This window comes from Neofelis nebulosa, chromosome 11 (genome assembly GCF_028018385.1).
Source record: "Neofelis nebulosa isolate mNeoNeb1 chromosome 11, mNeoNeb1.pri, whole genome shotgun sequence".
Taxonomy (NCBI): Eukaryota; Metazoa; Chordata; class Mammalia; order Carnivora; family Felidae; genus Neofelis; species Neofelis nebulosa.
In genome coordinates, this window is record NC_080792.1 from 781669 (window position 1) to 800946 (window position 19278).

The 19278-nt window shown below is 62.6% G+C and overlaps 1 protein-coding gene across 12 annotated transcripts in view; it reads right to left on the reverse strand.

Annotated features, from left to right (window-relative positions):
- Positions 1-12480: 12480 nt before the first annotated feature.
- Positions 12481-19278, reverse strand: part of ATP9B (ATPase phospholipid transporting 9B (putative)) — a 254172-nt gene continuing 247374 nt past the window's right edge. For 11 of the 12 annotated variants that reach the window (XM_058691769.1, XM_058691763.1, XM_058691764.1 and 8 more), the window contains 3 exons: positions 18331-18388; positions 17499-17702; positions 12481-12966 (listed from right to left, as the gene is read on the reverse strand). In XM_058691769.1, coding sequence (XP_058547752.1) covers positions 12830-12966; positions 17499-17702; positions 18331-18388 — 399 coding nt within the window. In that variant the 3' untranslated portion in view covers positions 12481-12829. Of the gene's footprint in view, positions 12967-14270; positions 17413-17498; positions 17703-18330; positions 18389-19278 lie in introns of those variants that run through there. The other variant, XM_058691762.1, reaches the window with a different exon arrangement.

The following is a 19278-nucleotide window of genomic DNA, read 5'->3' on the forward strand; positions in this document are numbered from 1 at the left end:
AACTGCTTCATGTGCTGCTTGCCTTCAGGACCGCATCCACGGGCTTCAAATGGTGCTTCGGTTTGAAAGCGTGTCCTCCGCTTCCCACCTGGAGAGGCTCAGCGGCTGCCTGCGGCTCTCCTGGCGGCATCCCTGCATTGACCCGGTCGGCGTCCCCGCTGCCCCCCGAGGGGCGCGGCCGTGAGGGTCTTCGCCTCCGTGAGGCTGTGAGACGGTGCCGCTCGCGTCACTGATGCCTCCCGCTGGTCACTCAACACGTTGGACCCTTTATTCCGCGGCAGTATGGTCACGGGTTGAACCACGTCCCCCGAGAAGACGGGTCAGGGCCCTAGCTCCTGGTCTGTGCCCACGGGGCTTATTCGGAAAGAGGGTCTTTGCAGACGTGATTAGCTCCGAGGAGGCCAGTAGGTGTGCCCTAACCCAGTGTGACCAGGGTCCTTGTCAGAAGGGGTCACGTGGCGGCGTCACCACGTGGTGACGGAGGGCAGGGACCGGAGCGCCAGGTGCCGCCAGCACGTGGGGCTGGGCAGAGACGGGGAGGGCCCCCCACGGGTTGGCGAGGGCCACAGCCCAGTGGTGCTTCGACTCGGAACTTCCGGAGGGTTGGCAGCTGTGTCGGCCGAGGTGACCGTCCGGCATCCCCAGGGGTGGACACAGACACCGTGCGGTTTCGTCTCCTTCCGGGATGTCCCCCACGTCCTGTCCCGCGGCCCCCATCCCCTGGATGCCACCCAGCTCTCCCTAGAGGACGTGTCGCGGGAGCGTGGCCACCAGCCACGGCCACCAGAACTCCCCTGTCACGCAGCCTCTGCTTCGGGGCCTGGCCCACGGTCTCTGAGGGAGACCCCTCAGAGGGGGACCCCCCCCACTCCCCGCAGGCTTCCTGCACCTGCCGGAAGGAGGCGTCTCTTCCTCTGGGGTTTGTGGGGCCAGCCCGTGGCTCCTCCTGGAGAAACTCCACCACCCGAGGCCGACGTGGAGGGAAGCAGACCCGGAGGCGGGTTTGCGAGCAGTTCAAGCGTCTGGATCCAGCCGGGTCCGCAGGCCTGTGAGCGTGTCGCCGGGCTGAGGACACGACTCCCCTCCTGCTCAGGCCGGTCTGACTGGTGCTGCCACGGCTACGGGAGCCACGAGGCGTACAAGACACAGCAAGTGCACGTGGCCAGACGCGATCTTCTCCTCCCGCGTGTGGACGGGGACGGCCCGGCTTCGGAGGCAGATGAGAACCAAGCGATGCCCCGAAGAGGCAGGAAGAAGGAGGCGCTGGGCCGCGTGGTCTGCCGGAGCCCACGGAGGACGCTGCCTCGCTCTGCACCTGGAATACTCTTGGGAAACACAAACTGGGCCGAGCCGGCGGTCCACGGCGTGTGCCCGTCAGGCGGCGCAGGTTGCTGAAATACCGCGGGGGCTCCTGTGCCGGCCCGGACGAGCGGCCCCCGGGCCCCCCGCGCCCGTGCTCCCCACCCGGCCAGCCCTGGGTGGCCACAGGCTCCCGGAGATGTCACACTCCCGTTAACTGACCTTAGTTTCTAGCACGCGAGAGGCACCTGCAAACGGGGGGGCCTCAGCCTTATCGGCCCCACGTGCCCCGGGCTGAGAGGGTCCTTCTGGCCACGTCCAGGGAGGAGAAACCACTTCCTCACGCTGTGGCCTTGGCTCTTGTCACCCTCCCGCCTTCTGTTTCTGACAATGCTTGGGTTTGTACCTGTGAGTTCACAGTGTCTTCTAACGGCAGCATTGAAACGCGTCCCTTAAGCTAGCCGGCTTCCTGGATCTGTTCAATGAAGCGGCAACGAAACGGGAGTGTTTTTATCCCCGGTCTCAGACAGGGATGCCGATCGTCTTAAGCCCCTTGTTCGATTCTCCGTGACCTCCCTGTTAGGCCCGGTGCCGTGCTGCCGGGGGGGGGGGGCGGGGGGGGCGGGGGCGGGGCTCTGCAGGACCGCCCCCCTCCCCCCAGGCCCAGGCCGCGGCCCAAGCCGGGTGCCCCTCCCAGCGTCCTGACTCCAAACCCCAGGGAATGGAGTGGAAGCCACCCAAAATCCACGCAAGACGCAGAGCCCAGCCCGGGCTTGTTCGCTGAGCTCCCCAAACTATTTTTAAAGTGTTTTTGGTTCAATAAAGGTCTAAACAAGTTTTGCCAGGCGCTTTTTCCATTAATTTGTAAACCAGAGTGAATTTCAAGGGAAATTTAGTCCCATGTGCTTCCGATTCATTTACACTTAACTCATCAAGATGCTGTGCGGGAGCCGTTTGATGTCCGGCAGACGGCAGTTTTTACAAGCCTGCTCTCAGAAACAGGAAGTGGCGTCCTGCCAGAGCGTAAGCGAACGCTGATGCCGTTTCAAACCCCACGCCGTGAGCCGCGGCCCCGGGCCGTGTGGCCCCTGGAGCCGCGGGCGGCGGGTGGGCAGTGCCCTGTGAGGGATCAGAATCGCCCACCTGGGCTGGCTGCTTCGTGGGGGGGGAGGGGGGCAGGGGGGGAGGAGGGGAAGGGGGGGCCGCGGAACGCGCGGGGCAGAGCGGTGCCCGCGCCAGCCCCTGGGCCTCCGGCACTCCGACGGCGAGAGTGTTCCAAAGGTGCCCTTTCTTACAACTGTGGTAAAACGCGCATAAAAATTTACCAGCAGCCACTCTGGGTCGCAGGTCTCCGGCAGTCCCCGGTCCCCAGGACCCCTTCATTTTGCAAACTGACCGACCCTCTGTCCCCTTGCTTCTGAGTCTGGGGACTTTCCTGCTTGCCCCCCTCACCCCCCCCCCCGAGAGTCCTCAACCCTCCCCCATCTTGCAGAACTCCCCCCGCAAGGCTGAAGAATATTCCAGGTGTGTGTGCCACCCTCTGTGCATCCGTCTGTCCACAGAGGGATGTCGGGCTCGCTTGTGCCTTTCTCGTGACCGTGCTGCGGCGAACGTGGGGTGCAGGTGTCCCCCGAGGGCTGGGCTGCTGGGCCCAGGGAGGCCGGTGAGGAGAGGCTGCCTGGGCTTCTGTGTTTGCGGGTCTCCCTGCGCGGCCTCATGCGCACGCCCCTGGGCTCCACGCCTGCTCCGGCCGGCCATCTCCCTGGTGCCCCTGTCCCGAGACCCGGCCGGGCGGGTGGAGGAGCAGAGAGAGGCCACCCGCCGTCTCTCGCTGTTTCGGTTTCTTCTCCTTCTGTCACACATCGGGGTGGGGGTGCCCAGGGGGGCCGAGGGGAGAGGGAGAGCAGCGGAAGCCAACGTGAGGGTCCCTGGGGCTCAGGGTGGGCCGTCGGCCGCATCCGTCCGGGGCGGTGCCAGTAGGGGGTGGCAGGGGTGTGGGGGGGCAGCCCCCACCGTGGCTGTGACGCGCCCCCCTGCCCCGCAGGCGTTGGGTCACCCGCACGGCCCTGCAGTGTGCCTCACGTCTGCTGTCCTGTGCACCCGGTCCTCCCCCGCTGGGCACGTGTCGGGCAGATCAAGGGAGTGAGAGCAGGGACCTCGAGGGCTCCCGGCTTCTTTTCCCCTCGTGGGTGCCATGCTCAGAGGGCCGCCCGGGCGCCAGCTTCTTCCCAGGGACAGCAGGGCCCTGGACGGCGGGTTCCCGTCGCTCTACCGCCCCACCCCTTTCTCCGGGTGGCTTCTGTCCCGGCGTCCACATCCCTGCTGCGTGGCTGACACAGCACCTCCGGGGGGCCAGGTGGCCAACCTGGAGCGTCCTCTGAGCTGGCAGGAGGCCCCAGTACCCGCGGGGGACGCCCTCTGGGAAGTGCTCGTATCTCCTGAGACGGTGCCCCTGCAGGTGAGAGCTGAGCGGACACAGAGCCCTGGCTGGTGTCCGAGGGGCAGGCAGAGCCGGGCAACCCAGCTGGGGTGCCAGGGCCGGCCCCCAACGTGCCGGGGTGGCGTCCTGCTCCTGGCACGCCCAAGGAAGCCATCGCGTGCACGGGCCTCCGCCCCGGTCACGACGGCCCCGCAGGCGTCCAGCCCTCGTCCCAGGAACCCGGGGCCTGTCGTCTCTCGTGGCAGAAGCGACAAAGGACTCTGAGCTGGGACAGTGCCGGGTTCCAGGTGGACTCAGTGCATTCAGGGTCCTCGTGGGAGGGAGGCTGGACGTGGGGGCCGGGAGGACAGGGCGGCCAGCCGGCTGCCGGGGGCCGGGGGAGCCTCCAGAAGGAGCCGGCCCTGCCAGCTCCCGGACTTTCTCCCAGAGGAGCCCCCTTCGGACGTCCGCCCCCCAGGACTGTGTTGTTTCATCCGCTCCGTCTGTGCTCATCTGTTATAGCAGCCGGAGGCTCACGGTCCGATTCGGGATCGGAGGGACCGCACTTCTCTCCTGGGACTTGGGTAGACGTGCAGTTCTGTCTCCAATGTCCAGCACCAACCTCCTGCGCCCGCACGCGCCCGGCTTCCGCAATCGGCAGCCCACTGCACCGAACGAAACCCGTCCGACCCACGCTCGGCCACCAGGGCAGACAGTGTGGACGGGCAGGGGCCCAGATCCCCAGAAATCGTGCCTGGGCCCCCACAGAGCCCGCAGGGATCGTCCCTGCGCACAGACCTCACCCGGATAACGGAGCCAGATGTACCGTGTGGATTTATCAATAACCGCTTTAATTTGGAAGAGGGGCACTGCTCTCCCCGAGCCCCTACAGGCGGGGAACATCAGCTTCCCAACTTGGGACCACAAATGGACCGTTTAGAGAACGACAGAGAAATACAGACAATTAAAAGCACATCAGAGGGACGTCGGAGTCGGATGCATAATTGGAAGGTAATGGTGTGAGTCCTCCTTGCGACAAGCTAATCTTCTCCACGGAACCTGCCCTAAACGCAGGATGCTTGGGCAGGAACAGGTGTGCCAGGGAGCGGGGAGCTGGCTACTTTGTTCCGGACCGCGGAGGCCGTCGGCACCTCCCAGGCGGGAGTGATGACCCCCCCCCCAGGGCTCGCAGGCCGGAGGCGTCCTTGCTCCGCTTAGGGGACCCCAGACAAGGTAAGGTCCGTGCTGCGGGTTTGATGGCGTGGCCCCTTCTTGGCTCTAATCTGAGGAAAACAGTAAGAATATGGCGTCCCCTTCTCCGGTGTGAGAACCCAAAGCTGCTCCCGTGGTAACAGTGTCCAGATGCTCAGAGAACCCTGCTTGTCCCCAGTCTCTTCGGTCACGGCCACTCGCTTGGGAGCCACCGGGAGAAACCGAGTCACAGAGAAGAGAGCGCCGCTCAAGACAGAAAGACGCCCGAGGCCAAGTCCAGGTCATGGGTGTGTGGACGGTGCCCCCCAGGGGCTGCCCGGCGCCCTGGGTTTACTCAGACCCCACCACTAACTCGAGAGCTCGTGCCTTGACACAAACTTGCAGGTTTTCCCTTTTCTCAAGAACGTGTCCGCTGGGGGCCAGGGCAGGGGGGCGGGCACAGAGCCTGAGGACACACAACTACTAGTCGTACAACTGAAACCACCTTTCTGCTCGGCTGCTGAGACCCTGGCGCCTTCGGGTAGAGGCGGAAGGAGCAACCTCGGCGGACGGCACGTGGCTGTTATGTCACCGACACCGTTCCGGCCTCCAGCGGTCACCCCACTGTCCTGGGCTGGGCGGTGTCCCCGCAAATTCACGTGTACCAGGTGTCCTCGCCTATGGGGGCAGAGACTGGAGCCACGGGGCCACGGGCCCAAGAACGCCCCGGGGAACACGGCCCCGGGCACTTTGGCCTCTGACACGAGGCCCCCAGAACCGAGGGTTGAATCTGCTGTCGCACACGCCTGGCTTGCAGGACAGCGTTTCGGGGCCCTGGCAGGACGGGGGCCCTGGCAGGACGGGGGCCCCGCTCTCGGAGCCTTGGGGTTCTGGCCGGGACCCTGTCCGGGCTCTGCCGAGGGCAGGGGCCCAGACCTGCCGGCGGCTTAGCTGAGTGCGGACGGGGTGAGGAGGTGCGGCTGTGTTCTGGGGGCCCGTCCGCTGTGCCCAGTGACCCGGGGCTTCCCCTGCAGGGCCCTGCGGTGCCCTTGTCCCTGAGGGCGCCCCTGGTGGGTCTGGGTCTTTCTCCCCTTCTTTGTGCACAGGTTGCAGGCTGGGCCCAGGACTCCCCACGAGCCCCGGTTGGACAGGTGGTGGAGCGCCGGGCAGCCCGGTAAGAGGGGGGCAGACAGACGGACGGGCCCGGGCCTTGGGGGTGGACACGGCTGCCCACCCCCGACCAGTCGCTGCTCCGAGCCCCTGCCGGGCTTGCGGGGGGAGGACAGAGCAGGGGAGGGCAGCAGGGCTGGGGCCGGAGGGGTCCCCGTGACGAGGACCCGCATGGGGGGGGATGCGCCAGGATGCTGGGAGCAGCCCCGCGGCCCCTGATGCGGAGCCGCCTCTCTTAAGGGTGCGAGGCTGGTGTTACTCGCCTCTGGAGCCCCAGAGCCGGCACCTGCACACACCCGCCCGCCCGCCGCCCAGTGGCCTCGGACACAGGGCGCTTCTGGGCTCTCTCTCGTTCTCTCACCGCTGAGTGTTTTTAAGACTCAGAAAAAAGGACACAGAATCAGTTCTGCTGGTCCCCACGGCGTCTGCTCGGCCAACTCGGCCTCCAGAAACTTCCAGACCCACCAGGAGGTTCTGTCCACGGGGAGGGGGCTGCGGGACGGGGCAAGCTCTCGTGGGGCCCTCCCCTGGACCAGGAGACCCCCGCCCGACACACGGGGCCTGCCTCTCACCTGTTTGGGAGGAGGAGCCCGTGGCTCCCATTCAGACAAAACAGGCACCACATGTATACACAAGCCCGTGGGCCCCGAGGCAGCTCAGGGAGGACACCCAGGTGTAAGAACTCTTCTCTGCTGTCCCCAAGCCGCGGCCTCTGCCGCGCACCGGCAGGGTGTCATTTCTTAGCTTCCAGCACCACCTTCTGGAATCTTCTGAAATGACACCCGGAGGTACGCCAGATGCTGAGGCATTTCCTGTGTGTTTGGAGCGGGTCTGAGGCTGGCACCAGGGCACGAGGGCCCCCACCAGCAGGCGCTGCTCGAAGCGTCCCCATGCATCTTGCATCTCGGGGGCTGGAGATGCCCGAGGACGCACGTCGGTGCCACGTTCCTGCCTCAGAGTGGCCCCCACAACTCCACCCGGCACTCCCCGCCGCCAGGACGGAGGGACACGAGAGGCCTTCTGGGCCAGTGGGACAGAGCCCTTGTAGGGGAGGCCGCTCGGCCCAGGGAGGCTGCAGGAGGAAAGGGGGGCTCCGACGGACTGTCTTTGCAGCTCCTCTGTTGGTCCGACATTATTCCAAGACGAAAGCTCTCAGGAGACGATGTGCCAGAAAGCCCCGTCACGGGGGGACACAGGGCGGCCCGGAGGCTGGCTGCAGGGTCCTGGCGGGAAAGCCTGCTGCGCTCTGTCTGTCCTGGTGGCTGCCGGGCTGGGAGGGGGCCACCAAGAGGGGCGGAACCTGACCATTCGCCCTGGGGGGGGGGGGCAACACGGCTCCCCTCGAGTCCCCACCGCACCGTCTGGGGAGGGATCTTCATGCACCTCGGCCTCAGGTTAATGCCAGGAAGGAGCGGACGGCCTCCCAGGCTCTGGGGAAATTACTTTAAATTTCCCTGTGCCTTGGTTTCTCCACACACCCTGTCAAAAGTTTTCAGAGGCGTCAGGTGACTGTTGCTGTCCTGGGAGGGGGACAAGGCCAACCCACCCCCAAGGACTTGAGGGGAGAACCGGTAGAGGGGGACATGACGGTGGCCATGCCTGAACAGCCCTAAACTCAGGTGTCCTTCTCCCCCCAAACACCAGACCGGGTCAGCGCCTACCTGTTTCTCTTCCAGTTCCACCGAAGGAATCCCAGGACATAACCTCCTTGGATGGAAGTCCGGGAGGGAGGAGGGCAGGGCCTCGGTCAAGGCCGGGCCGTCCAAGGTGATCCACCTGCTCACAGGTACTGGCCGTGGTGCACGTCAGGTGGACACGATCTGGGGTGGAGGGAGGTGACCCCATCTCTGGGGCAGGGGGAGCATGTCCTCTGGAGGACATGGGGGGCCTTCTGTGGGTTTCCTCGTCCTCAGAGCCTGAGGAATTTGGCGGGGGCAGGGGGTGGTGGTGGTGCTGGCATCTGCTTGGGGCCCGGCCCCTTGGGCTGAGTCTGCAGCGTTCAGGTGAGATGTGGTGACGCTGAGTGAGGCCGGCAGATCTGTGGGTCAGGGGCCCAGGTGACAAGGGCAGCAGACCCTGACCTGTGTCCCTGAACAGCAGCCTGGGCTCCCTAGTGATGCGGGAGGCAGGGGGGGAGACAAGAAGAGCCCACGGGGGCCTCCCAACAGGGCTTAAGGTGCAGGGAGTTGTGGCCTCCTTCCACAGGTGGGAGTCCACTCACTGGGGGTCCCTTGCCCGATGACCCTGAGCCTTCATGCCCCCAGAGCCAGGACAGGACGAACAGGGTCCGAGGCAGTCACTCCAGGGCCATCCCATTTCGACAAGGGGCCTCTTTGGCCTAAGCAGCAAGGAACAGGTGGCCACTTCGGCAATCTGCTTTGGCTCCTTGGGGTGTAGTCTGTGGGCTTTGCTAACACAGCTCAGCCCTCAATATTCAGAAATACTGAGGAAAACACGTGATAATAGGTGCTTGTCTGGAATAGGACAAAATTGTAGAGGGCATCCACCGAACTGCCCATCCGTCCATTCATCCACCTGTCCACCCATCTGTCCATTCGTCACCTGTCCATCCATGCGTCCATTCATCCACCTGTCCATCCATGCGTTCATTCATCCACCTGTCCGTCCATCTGTCCTTTCATCACGTGTCCATCCATCTGTCCATTCATCCATCTGTTCATCCATCTGTCCATTCATCTACCTGTCCATCCATCCACCTATCCATCCATCTGTCCATTCATCCACCTGTCCATCCATCTATCCATTCGTCACCTGTCCATCCATCCATCCATTTATCCACCTGTCCATCCATCTATCCATTCGTCACCTGTCCATCCATCCATCCATTTATCCACCTGTCCATCCGTCCGTCCATTCATCTACCTGTCCATCCATCCATCCATCCATCCACCTGGCCTCCCATCCGTCCGTTCACCCACCTGTCCACCCATCCGTCCATTCATCCACCTGGCCTCCCATCCGTCCATTCATCCACCTGGCCTCCCATCCGTCCATTCATCCACCTGTCCATTCATCTACCCATCCATCCATTCATCTACCTGGCCTCCCATCCGTCCATTCATCCACCTGGCCTCCCATCCGTCCATTCATCCACTTGGCCTCCCATCCGTTCATTCATCCACCTGTCCATTCATCTACCCATCCGTCCATTCATCCACCTGGCCTCCCATCCGTCCATTCATCCACCTGTCCTCCCATCCGTCCATTCATCCACCTGTCCTCCCATCCGTCCATTCATCCACCTGTCCATCCATCCGTCCGTTCATCCACCTGGCCTCCCATCCGTCCGTTCATCCACCTGGCCTCCCATCCGTCCGTTCATCCACCTGTCCTCCCATCCGTCCGTTCATCCACCTGTCCTCCCATCCGTCCGTTCATCCACCTGTCCTCCCATCCGTCCGTTCATCCACCTGTCCTCCCATCCGTCCGTTCATCCACCTGTCCTCCCATCCGTCCGTTCATCCACCTGTCCTCCCATCCGTCCACTCATCCACCTGGCCTCCCATCCGTCCGTTCACCCACCTGTCCTCCCATCCGTCCATTCATCCATCTGTCCATCCATCCATCCATTCATCCACCTGGCCTCCCATCCGTCCGTTCACCCACCTGGCCTCCCATCCGTCCGTTCACCCACCTGTCCACCCATCCGTCCGTTCACCCACCTGTCCACCCATCCGTCCGTTCACCCACCTGTCCACCCATCCGTCCATTCACCCACCTGTCCACCCATCCGTCCATTCACCCACCTGTCCACCCATCCTTCCACTCATCCACCTGGCCACCCACCACCTGCCTGCCCACCCTGTCATCCATCCATGCACCCAACTGTGCCTTCATCCACCCCTTCTCCCACCTGTCCATTCATCTACCTGCCCACCGCGTCACCTGCCTGTCCACCCTACTGCACGCGTCAGAGCTCCAGTGGCAGTGAGGCACTGGGGTAAAACACTCAGCACCTCCTCACACCAGGCCCCTCTTGTGCCCGTGTTCCTCATTAACATGAACTGGTCTAAATTCCCTGGCGGCGGGCTGTCCTGACCGCCTGTCACGGTCTGTAAACACACAGGCCTCCGCACGCGCCCTCCACCTCCTGACCTCGAGACCCTTTCCTGTCGCTCGTCGAATTCCCTGGGGCTGTCTGATGTGCGGTGTTGTCCTCCGCCCAAAGCGTTCGTGACCTCTCCAGGTGCTTGGGCCACACAGTCCGAGTCGGCCTTGCCTGCCAGCTGAGGGCCTCTGGTCCCACCCCGGCCTGCTGAGCTCCCCCACCGCAGGGCCTGGAGAAAGCTGCTGTCGCTTCTTTTTCAGCGTGGGCCTCACCTCCTCGGAGGAGCCGGTCACCCGCCCTTGGCTTCCGGAGCGCGCCTCTCCACCTCGGCGAGTCTCCTCGGCAGGGGAGCAGGCCCATCCCTGCGAGGGCAGCACCTGCCCCGCAGGCACCCACCACGGGCACCGTGCACACCCACTGTGTGCACAACAGACACCACGCACTGCGTGTGGCTCACAGCAGACAGGGAGAACATGGCTACACTATCAGACAATTAAAACGCACTTTGCACGCCCAAAAGGCGGCAAAGCAACCATGAAGTCCTACAGGGTCGGACAGCTTTCGCAAATGGAGCTGACGGGGCTTGGCGACTTGGGCCGGGGACCAAGCGCGGGGACGGTCGCTGCCCGCGGCTTCCCTGTGCAGCGCCCTCCCGTCTCTGCAGGGCTGGTTCCTAAACGTGAACCTGACTGGGACCGGGTGACCCTCGTGGGGCAGCTGCCTTGTGTCACCTAGCAGAGGGCTGGAGTCACAGACATCGCCCGTGCCACCACCGTGCGCCAGCCGCCCACGGAGAGCTTCTGTTATTGCCACTGTCACGTCACTCAGCCCTGGTGGCAGAGATCGCTCCCCCTTCGCAGATGAAAACACACCTGAGCTCGGAGTCTAATTCGGACGTAATGCACCTTCATTTCTCAGGACTCAGGTCGAGCTCCGTCTGCTTAGTCAGAATCCAGCTAAGACCCCATGGCTTGGAGAAGTTTCTGTATTTTTTAATTTTCATTATTTTTATTTTTAAAATTTTTAGAGGGAGAGTGTGAGTGGGGGAGGGGCGGGGGGGGTGGGGGAGACAGAGAATCCGAAGCAGGCTCTGTGCTGTCTGTGCAGAACCCGATTCAGGGCTCGATGCCACGAATCGTGAGAGACCATGACCTGAGCCGAAACCCAGAGTCGGACGCTCAGCCGACTGAGGCACCCAGGCGTCGCTCTGGATCTTTACATCACTCTGCAGAACCATTCCCAGCGCTTCCTGGTTTCTCAGGTTTCTGGTCGCTCACAACTCATTATGTCGGAACTAAGCAATTCCGAGGCAGACCCCCCCATTTGCTCTGGGACATCCTGCGTGTCCCACAGGCCATCGGCTGTGGACGGGCTGAGATTTCTGTGATGCCCCAAGTTCAGGGTGTGCTCCCGTCCCCGCCACAGGCTGCGTGCGCGGTGGCCTCAGGACCTGAGCCCACAGCGCGTGGGGCCGGCTCTGCGGCCGGAGATGGTGACGTCGGGCCGGCAGCGGGGACCCCAGCGCTTGGCCACCACCCCCCCCCCCACCCCCCGAAGCAGCTTCCTGCCCGTGCTCCTTCGTCGCAGCTGCTGCTTTTCCGCTTTGGGAGGACACCGCAGGGACGCCCGGGCGGTGGGTGGTGCCTGAGGACACGGCGTGCGGCTCCACCGGTGGCTGATGACCCCGTGGTGACTGGGGGACGGGCCACCTGCTGGGGGAGGCCGAGCTGAAGGGTGAGAACAGACCGGAACCACCTGGCACGGGAGGCACCCGGCCTCAGGACACAGGGAGGAGCTGCCCTTCCAGCCAAGAGCCCACCGCTCGGAACCCCCCAGTACGCTCCTGGTGACGGGCTGGGGGTCGGGGGTCACCAGTGACACCCAGGGTGCTCCACAGAGTGGCGGGGGCCACCTCCGCGGCTGGAAAAACGCCCCATTGGACGAACACAGCTGCGTGGGTGCACGAAACCCACGGAAACACACGGGCTGCTTCTAGCAGGATGCTGTCAGGTGCGTGTGCGCGCTTACGACCCCAGCGCCGGGACCAGCGGGGACTGGGCGGGCGAGGCAGCGCTGTGAGCGCACAGGACCGCCGGGGTCCACTTCCAGACCCGGCGCGGGGGTTTCCCCGTTAGAAGCGGGTTCACTCAGCGGCGACGCCTTCGAGTGCACGTCGCTGGTGGCGGCCACGGACTTAGTGCAGAGACGCGGCCCCTCTTCCGCCTTGGCCGCAGCGCGTGTGGAGACGCGGCCCTTCACGCTGGGAACTCGAGTCCCCGCGGGGGAAGTGTGACCGGCGGGGAGGCATCGGCAGCAAACACAGACACCAGCGTTTGGCGTCTAGACTTTATTCTGGTTGAGCGGAAGGGGCTTTCTCTACCGTGACATCGGAGAGAGAATCTGAATGTTAGGAAATGGCCAAATGCTAAATAAACTTTCATTTTAATTCTCAGAACACGAGAGTCAGATGAATGCTTTACCGTAACAGTGAGAGAAGTAGGGCTTCTTTTCAAAAGAAACGCGAGTGGTTTGACACGGAAATGCAGTCGTGAGCAACAGTGAGCGCGACTCGCCACGCGGGCCGGGAGCGTCCAGGCGGCGGGGGCTCCGGGCCCTCGGGCTCGTCCCTTCCCGACCTCCCCGCAGCCCCGCACGGCCCCCGAGCTGCTGCTGTGGCCGGCCTAGGACGTGAGCTTGGTGTAGCTGGGGGGAGACAGCTTCCGCTTCAAGTACTTGAGGACGTACAGCGGCAGACAGCTGACCATGGTGATGGCCGACACTTTCCACACGAAGGTCACGGTCGTGATGAAGGCAACATCTGTAGGGAAGAGGCAGGAACAGGTTGAAGAGGCGGCCCGAAGCCGCAGACCCACGGCCGTGGCGCGTCCCCGCAGACGCTAGAGACGGGCCCGCGCACCTGGCGTGATGGGCTCTTTCAGCAGAAGAAACGGAAGCCAGATCTTAGAGACCCAGTATGACGTCCCCAAATGCCCTCCGGCGGGTGGAGGCTCGGCGCGGTCTGTCGTACCCAGTCTGGGAGGTGACCCCGCGCACCGCGACCTCTGTGTTGGCGGTTGGGGCCGTCAGCCCGAGGGGCCCGCAGGCTCGCCTTTCCGCCCAGGCGGAGAAAGCCGGGCTGCCCGGATGTGTCCTGGGAGGGGCGCATGCGGGAGCCCACACTCAGTGCTCGTTCTCACCCTGGCAGGACTCACGGATTCCACACGGGTCGAAGCCAGGGCCGAGCCCGCAGACGGTTGGATATGGTCTGGACTTAACCGTGCTTTGAAAAACCCTGCCAGTGTTTTCCAGGGCCTCAACCACTAAAGACAGAAAAGCAAAACCAGCCGCAGGGAGGGATGCACGGCGCCCTGACGGACGCGATTCTCAGCAGCAGACGCAGAGGCCTGGGCACCTGCCCTCACCCAGCAGAGGTGGGGGAACCTCAGCGGGGAACAGCCCAATGCCAACCTGTGGCACAAGGAGAGTCCGCGAGAAACCGGGGGAGACTGGTCATCACTGCCTGTCTCCAACTCTTCTGCTAAATTTGTGTCCTTGTGAAAGAAACAAGAACATCAGCTAAGAAAGCTCCGGAGACACTCTGCCTGCACTGGTCTGAAAACAGGCCAGGAACGGGGACGACAGAGGAGAGGTGAAGGGGGTAGCAGGACCTCGCAAGCTGCCAGCGGTAAACGTGACCATGGGAAATGCATCTGTAATTGTGGTTTCACTGCTTTCGTGTTCCTGCCTGTCGTGTTGGCATACGGTGTTGCTTTTTTGTAAAGTTTACTTATTTATTTAGAAAAAGCGTGAGCAGGGGAGAGAGGCAGAGAGGGAGGAAGGGAGGGAGGGGGGGAGGGAGAGAGGGAGGGGGAGACGGGGGGGGGAGAGAGAGAGACAGAGAGAGAGAGAGAGAGAGAGAGAGAGAGAGAGAGAGAGAGAGAGAGAGTTGCAAGCAGGCTCCACGGCCAGTGAGGAGCCCAATGCGGGGCTCCAACCCACGGCCTGGGATCATGACCTGAGCTGAAATCAGGAGTCAGAAGGCCAACCGGCTGAGCCACTAGGCGCCCCGTAAGATGTTTTAAACCATAACCGAAAGACAATAACTGACTCATGGCAACTTACTCATTTTTTAAATGTTTATTTTCTAATTTTGAGGGAGCGAGCCAGTGCGAACAGGGCAGGGGCAGAGAGAGAGGGACAGAGAGAATCCCCAGCAGGCACCGCACTGTCAGGACGGTGGGGCTGGATCCCATGAACTGTGAGATCACGATCTGAGTCGAAATCAAGGGTCGGACGATCGACCGAGCCCCCACGCGCCCCAACTTACTGCAACTTTAAGGTGCGTCCCCCAACATTCCCTATAGGATCCAGACCTCAAGGTTCCGGGGGATTTAGTCTCAAAGGCAAAACCTGCTGTGTGTGGCGCTTCCCCAGGTGCGTGTGCACATGCCTACTGGAAGGTCCCGCACCTGACACGAAGGTCGCTGGTGACCGGTCCTGACAGGAAGGACAGACGTGCTTCCGGGAGGGGCTGCTGTGCGTGACCATCAGTCCTCACCCCAGACAACTGTGCCTGTGTCGTACTCTTCCACAGCAGTTTGAGGCTCTTCTCTTTCTCTCCTGGTGAAGACAACTTTGCCCCAAAGGCTCATGGTGTGGCCTGGAACGCTGCTTACTCACAGAAAAAACGTCGCCGTTTTGATTTTCAGGGACCAAGGCTTCTGCCTCAAGACGAATTTTCTGACACACGTCGACATACTGACAGGCGATGCTCTGACCCGACGGCTCATCAGGGAGGGCCCGCCAGCATCTGAAGGGGGGCAAGCCATGTAGACTCCAGGGCCGTCCTCCCGCCCTCATCCCCAGGGCCACGCGGCACTCTACCTTCTCACCTCCTCCCGCCTGCCGCAACCCCACATGCACCAACGGCAAGACGCTGGCTCTCAGAGGCACTCACCCGAGTGACTCCCACGCCCCGCGCCCCTCACCATGAAGCTCCCTCCCACGGGGTCCCGCACCTGCCCAGGCAGCAAGTTGCCCGATGCCCCGCGAAGCCACAGGAGCGGTGCGCCCACGGCACGTGGCCTCATCACGCGCCCCGGGTGGCAGGCGCTGGCTGGAGTCGCGCAGGCCAGCCTGGACCCGGGCCCGGCGGTGCCCTCGACGCCTTGGTGCTGCCCAGAGCACAGCCCTTGCCAGGACCGTGACCTGCCCCCAAAGAGGCCACGCAACACGGAGACCTTCCGGAAGCCCCCGGCTCTCCTGCAGACGGGCCGGGCCCGGGAATCAGCCTCCGTCGGCCGGCGGCCTCGGACAGTGCTCCCAGAAGTGGCTTTCACGGAGCACGCGTGTCCGTCCGCACCGTCCCCTCCTCTCCTCGTGGCCAGGCCGGAGCCGCTCTCCCGCTCAGCTGTGCACGCTGCCCTCGGAACCTGGGGCAGCGACTCATACTCCCCGGACGCCTCTGCAGGGCACGCTCACGCTCCTGACCGCCCGCAGAGGCTGCTTTGGCCTCTCCCTCGGAGCTGTGGGGACTTCCCATCCTCGGGGGCGTCTGGAGCTTCCGAGGAGGGTGGGTCCGGGTGTGCATCCCGTCTTGTCCCCCGCAGACACAGGGACTTCAGATCTGGCTTTTTCTTGTGCTGTTTCCGAACTCATTCCCATGCTGTGTGTTCTCTTCCTGGGAATCCCGGTGGTCGAGGGCAGGGACCGGTGCTCCTCCTGGTTTGCACCCCACGAACTCTCTCTCCGCCTCTTTGCTCACCTTCGGGGAGGGCTCCTTGGTCGTATCTTCCACTCCTGCGACGTCTCTGTTATCACGCTACTCCCCCCGCCCTGTTCTGGGCCACCGGACACAGCTCCTCTCATTCTGAGGTTTGTGCCCCCCTCCGGGGCTGCGGCTGTCTGTCTGTCAGGGCTTCTCCCCAGCTGTCTGCTCTCCGCTCACCGGAGCCACGATGCGCTGCTGGGAACCTCTGTGGGGTGTGTCAGGCGCCCGTCAGGCTGGGCGTCCAGCCGCGTGGGGCAGGTGACAGAACTGAATCCTCAGTGAGTGAACTTAAAGGAAGGGCTGGCCTGCACAGACCACGGTCACATGAGGAGCTGTCTGGAGGCCGTTCGGGTTTACTGGTTGCTGGGAGGCCGGCCACAGGCTGATGTCACAAGGCCCTGAGGCGACCCCAGTTCTGCTGCTCGGGGGGGGGGGGGGGGGGGGCGGGGAGGTGCTAGGAAGTCCTCTGCACTGGTCACACGAGAGTGCGACTGAGTGGCTTTGCACAGCAACAGCGGGTACGAGCAGGCAGCATCTTTTGCTGGGTTATTGGCGCTGACGAAACCACCAGGGACACGACGCAGTCTTCCCTTTTCTCAAAGTCCCCTGGGAAGTTCCACGTCAGATCGGGGAAAGCAGTCACTGAGCTGAGTTTCTGACGTGCAGTGTGGACCCAAGAACCGTTTCCACCCTGCGGGGGCCGGGGCTCGGGGTGGGGGTTGGCCCGAGCACCTGACGGTGATGCCCGAAGGACAAACATCATCTCTGGGCTCATCTGACCATATCCTGTCTTCTCGCTGCCCTAGTTCTAAAATCCCTGCAGTCCCAAGGCCACATCAATCCCTTCCAGGACGGCGCCCAACAGAACTGGCCACTGGGCGTCCACCTCCGGCTGGAAAGGCCCAAGACTGGCAACAGGGAGGGAGGAGCTGCTGTGTGGTGAGGACAACGTGATGAAGGGACCGCGTGGGGCTTCTCCGGGCAGGAGTCCCTCCCGAGGGAAGCGCTTTGAGACAGTCGGGCGGGTCCTGGGCAGGTGGCATCAGGTGGCAGGTGAGGGCGACTCTGGCCCACTCTCCCTCCGATCTGTACGGCAGGGTGACCAGGACCAGCCTGGTGGCAACCGGAGCCACAGTCTGAGTGTGGACCAGCAGCCACGTGTGGGGACAGGTTCCGTGAGGCCACCCTGTCAAGGTCGCTAGGCCAGGGACAGCGGAGTGGGGGTGAGCGTGCCCAGTGACCCCATTACAGTGCCCACGGCGCTTCGTGCCGCCGCCATGGGGCCCTGTGGCCTCCGTGTCGGGGGCAAGCCCGCCCGTCCCCTGGGAAGAGGGACAAACCGTGGAGACTTATGGAAACGGTCATCTTCAGTGTCTTTTCAGAAGCCAGCGTGCTGACGATCTGAATTTTTCAAATTATGACAAGGACTTTAATCTTTCCACGAAAACAAGCTTTTTGTGTCGTGAAGTGTTCTGACGTGGGTTTTACCGTGATCTGTGGTTTAAGACGACGCGGTAAGAAGCAACAATAAAAAATGTTCAAAAACACTTTGAACAAACCAGATTTCCAAGGCAACTTACCAAAATACTCATTCAGAAAAGCCAGCGAGGCCACGTAGCAGCCCAGGCTGAGGACCTCGGCCACCGCCATCAGCCAGTGCCACGTCCTGATGGTCAGGGCCACCATCAGGAGCTCCGTGAGGATGAGCGCCGTGAAGGAGATGGCCAGCACGTGCACAAACTCGGACTCGAACAGGAGCAGGGCCCCGTACATGAGGATGCCACCTGGAACACACAAGCAGGGGACACGCGGCTCCGATCAGGGTGCGAAACGAGCGCCGTGCAAGCCGGCGGGGCGACATCACAGAAGCAGCACCTGACACGAGTCACACTTAAAATACGGGACTGCGTGCACCCCACACGTCGCGCTGACTGACGATTTACGGAAACTCCGGATTACGGAGAAAACAAGACGTGGCCCCAAGCGGAGGCGCAGGAACCGTTTACAACCTGGAGGAAAGGCCGCGTCGCCTCTCCCCCCAGCAGTTCTGCTCTCGAGGGAACGCACGCGGGGTTACTTGACTGTCGCGACCTCCCCTTTATCGGGAGCACCCAGCCCAGGTGGCTGCCGGCTCCTGTCCACCCAAGTGAGGTTTCTCACCCTTGAAGGGAAACCACTGCGTGGGGCACACAATGTGTAGGTGCGTGTGGAGATGTTCCTGGGTTAACAGTTCATTAAAAACAGGTCAGTTTTTAGGTGACGCATGCCAGTCAAAACATCAGGCCACACTGCGGCGTGCAGGGGTCCGGGGCTGCTGATGGAGCTGTGGCCTTCTGGAATTGAACCGAGGGGTGAGAACTGCGTTGCTAGAAGACACGACGCGTCAGTCCCGGAGAGGCAGGCCCGTCTTACCTTGGTAAATGCTGATCAAAACCCAGACGAGGAAGGTCTTGAAAGACAAGGATCTCCCCTAGGGGTAAACAGTGGAATATCTTAGTTAACGGAGCGGAACACGCGTGACACACAGCTTTTCAAACAGCCAGGAATGAGCACAAATGCTAAAAGGCCCCCGAGGCCCAACCCCCCGCCCCCCACAGCCTGCCTGCGCCCCCCGTGTGCACCTGTGGCATGCAGCCATGTCTCGTTTGACCTCTGGTGACCTGCAGCCACACGCTCGTTGGCTTCCCAGGAGTGGATGTGCGTAAGCAAACGCTTCAATGCACTAGCAGATGAAGACTTTGTCGTAAAAACAACTTCATTTACGCCCTTACTTCTTCCGAACAAACATCTCCATGTTTATTTGTTAGTTTCTCCAGATAAAAACGGACGGTCTACCTCTGCTCAAGTTGGAGCTTATGAACCCTGAGATCCTTTCTGGAAACGAGTCCAAGAGTGACAGACAGAGTGGTTTCCGTACAGCCACCTTCACTTTCGCAACTTAGCCCGGGCTGTTCGGGATGCGTCCAGGATGGTGGAGACGGCCTGCGGCCCTGCCTGACTTCCGTCCCGAAGACACGTACACCCAAGAGGGAAGACTCGGCCATTAACCAACCGCACTGACCTGCTGGCGCTAAGGGCTGCTCCCAGGCAAGGCCCCTTAGACAAGGCCGTGAGAATGACAGACACTCGGACAGAGCCCCTCGGGGCCACCACCAGATAGATGCGCGTGCTCACAGACCACTGCCTTTCTTCCACACCGCTGCTTCAACGTTCTCATCCATGCAGCGTTGTGGTGAGACGGGCAGACGTCGTCCCCACTTTACAGAGGCAGAGACACAGAGAGTCTGGGGCTTTCCGTAAGTCCACGTTGCAGGTTAGCTGTGCTGATGTGTACATCTGACCCTTGACATGGGTTTGAAC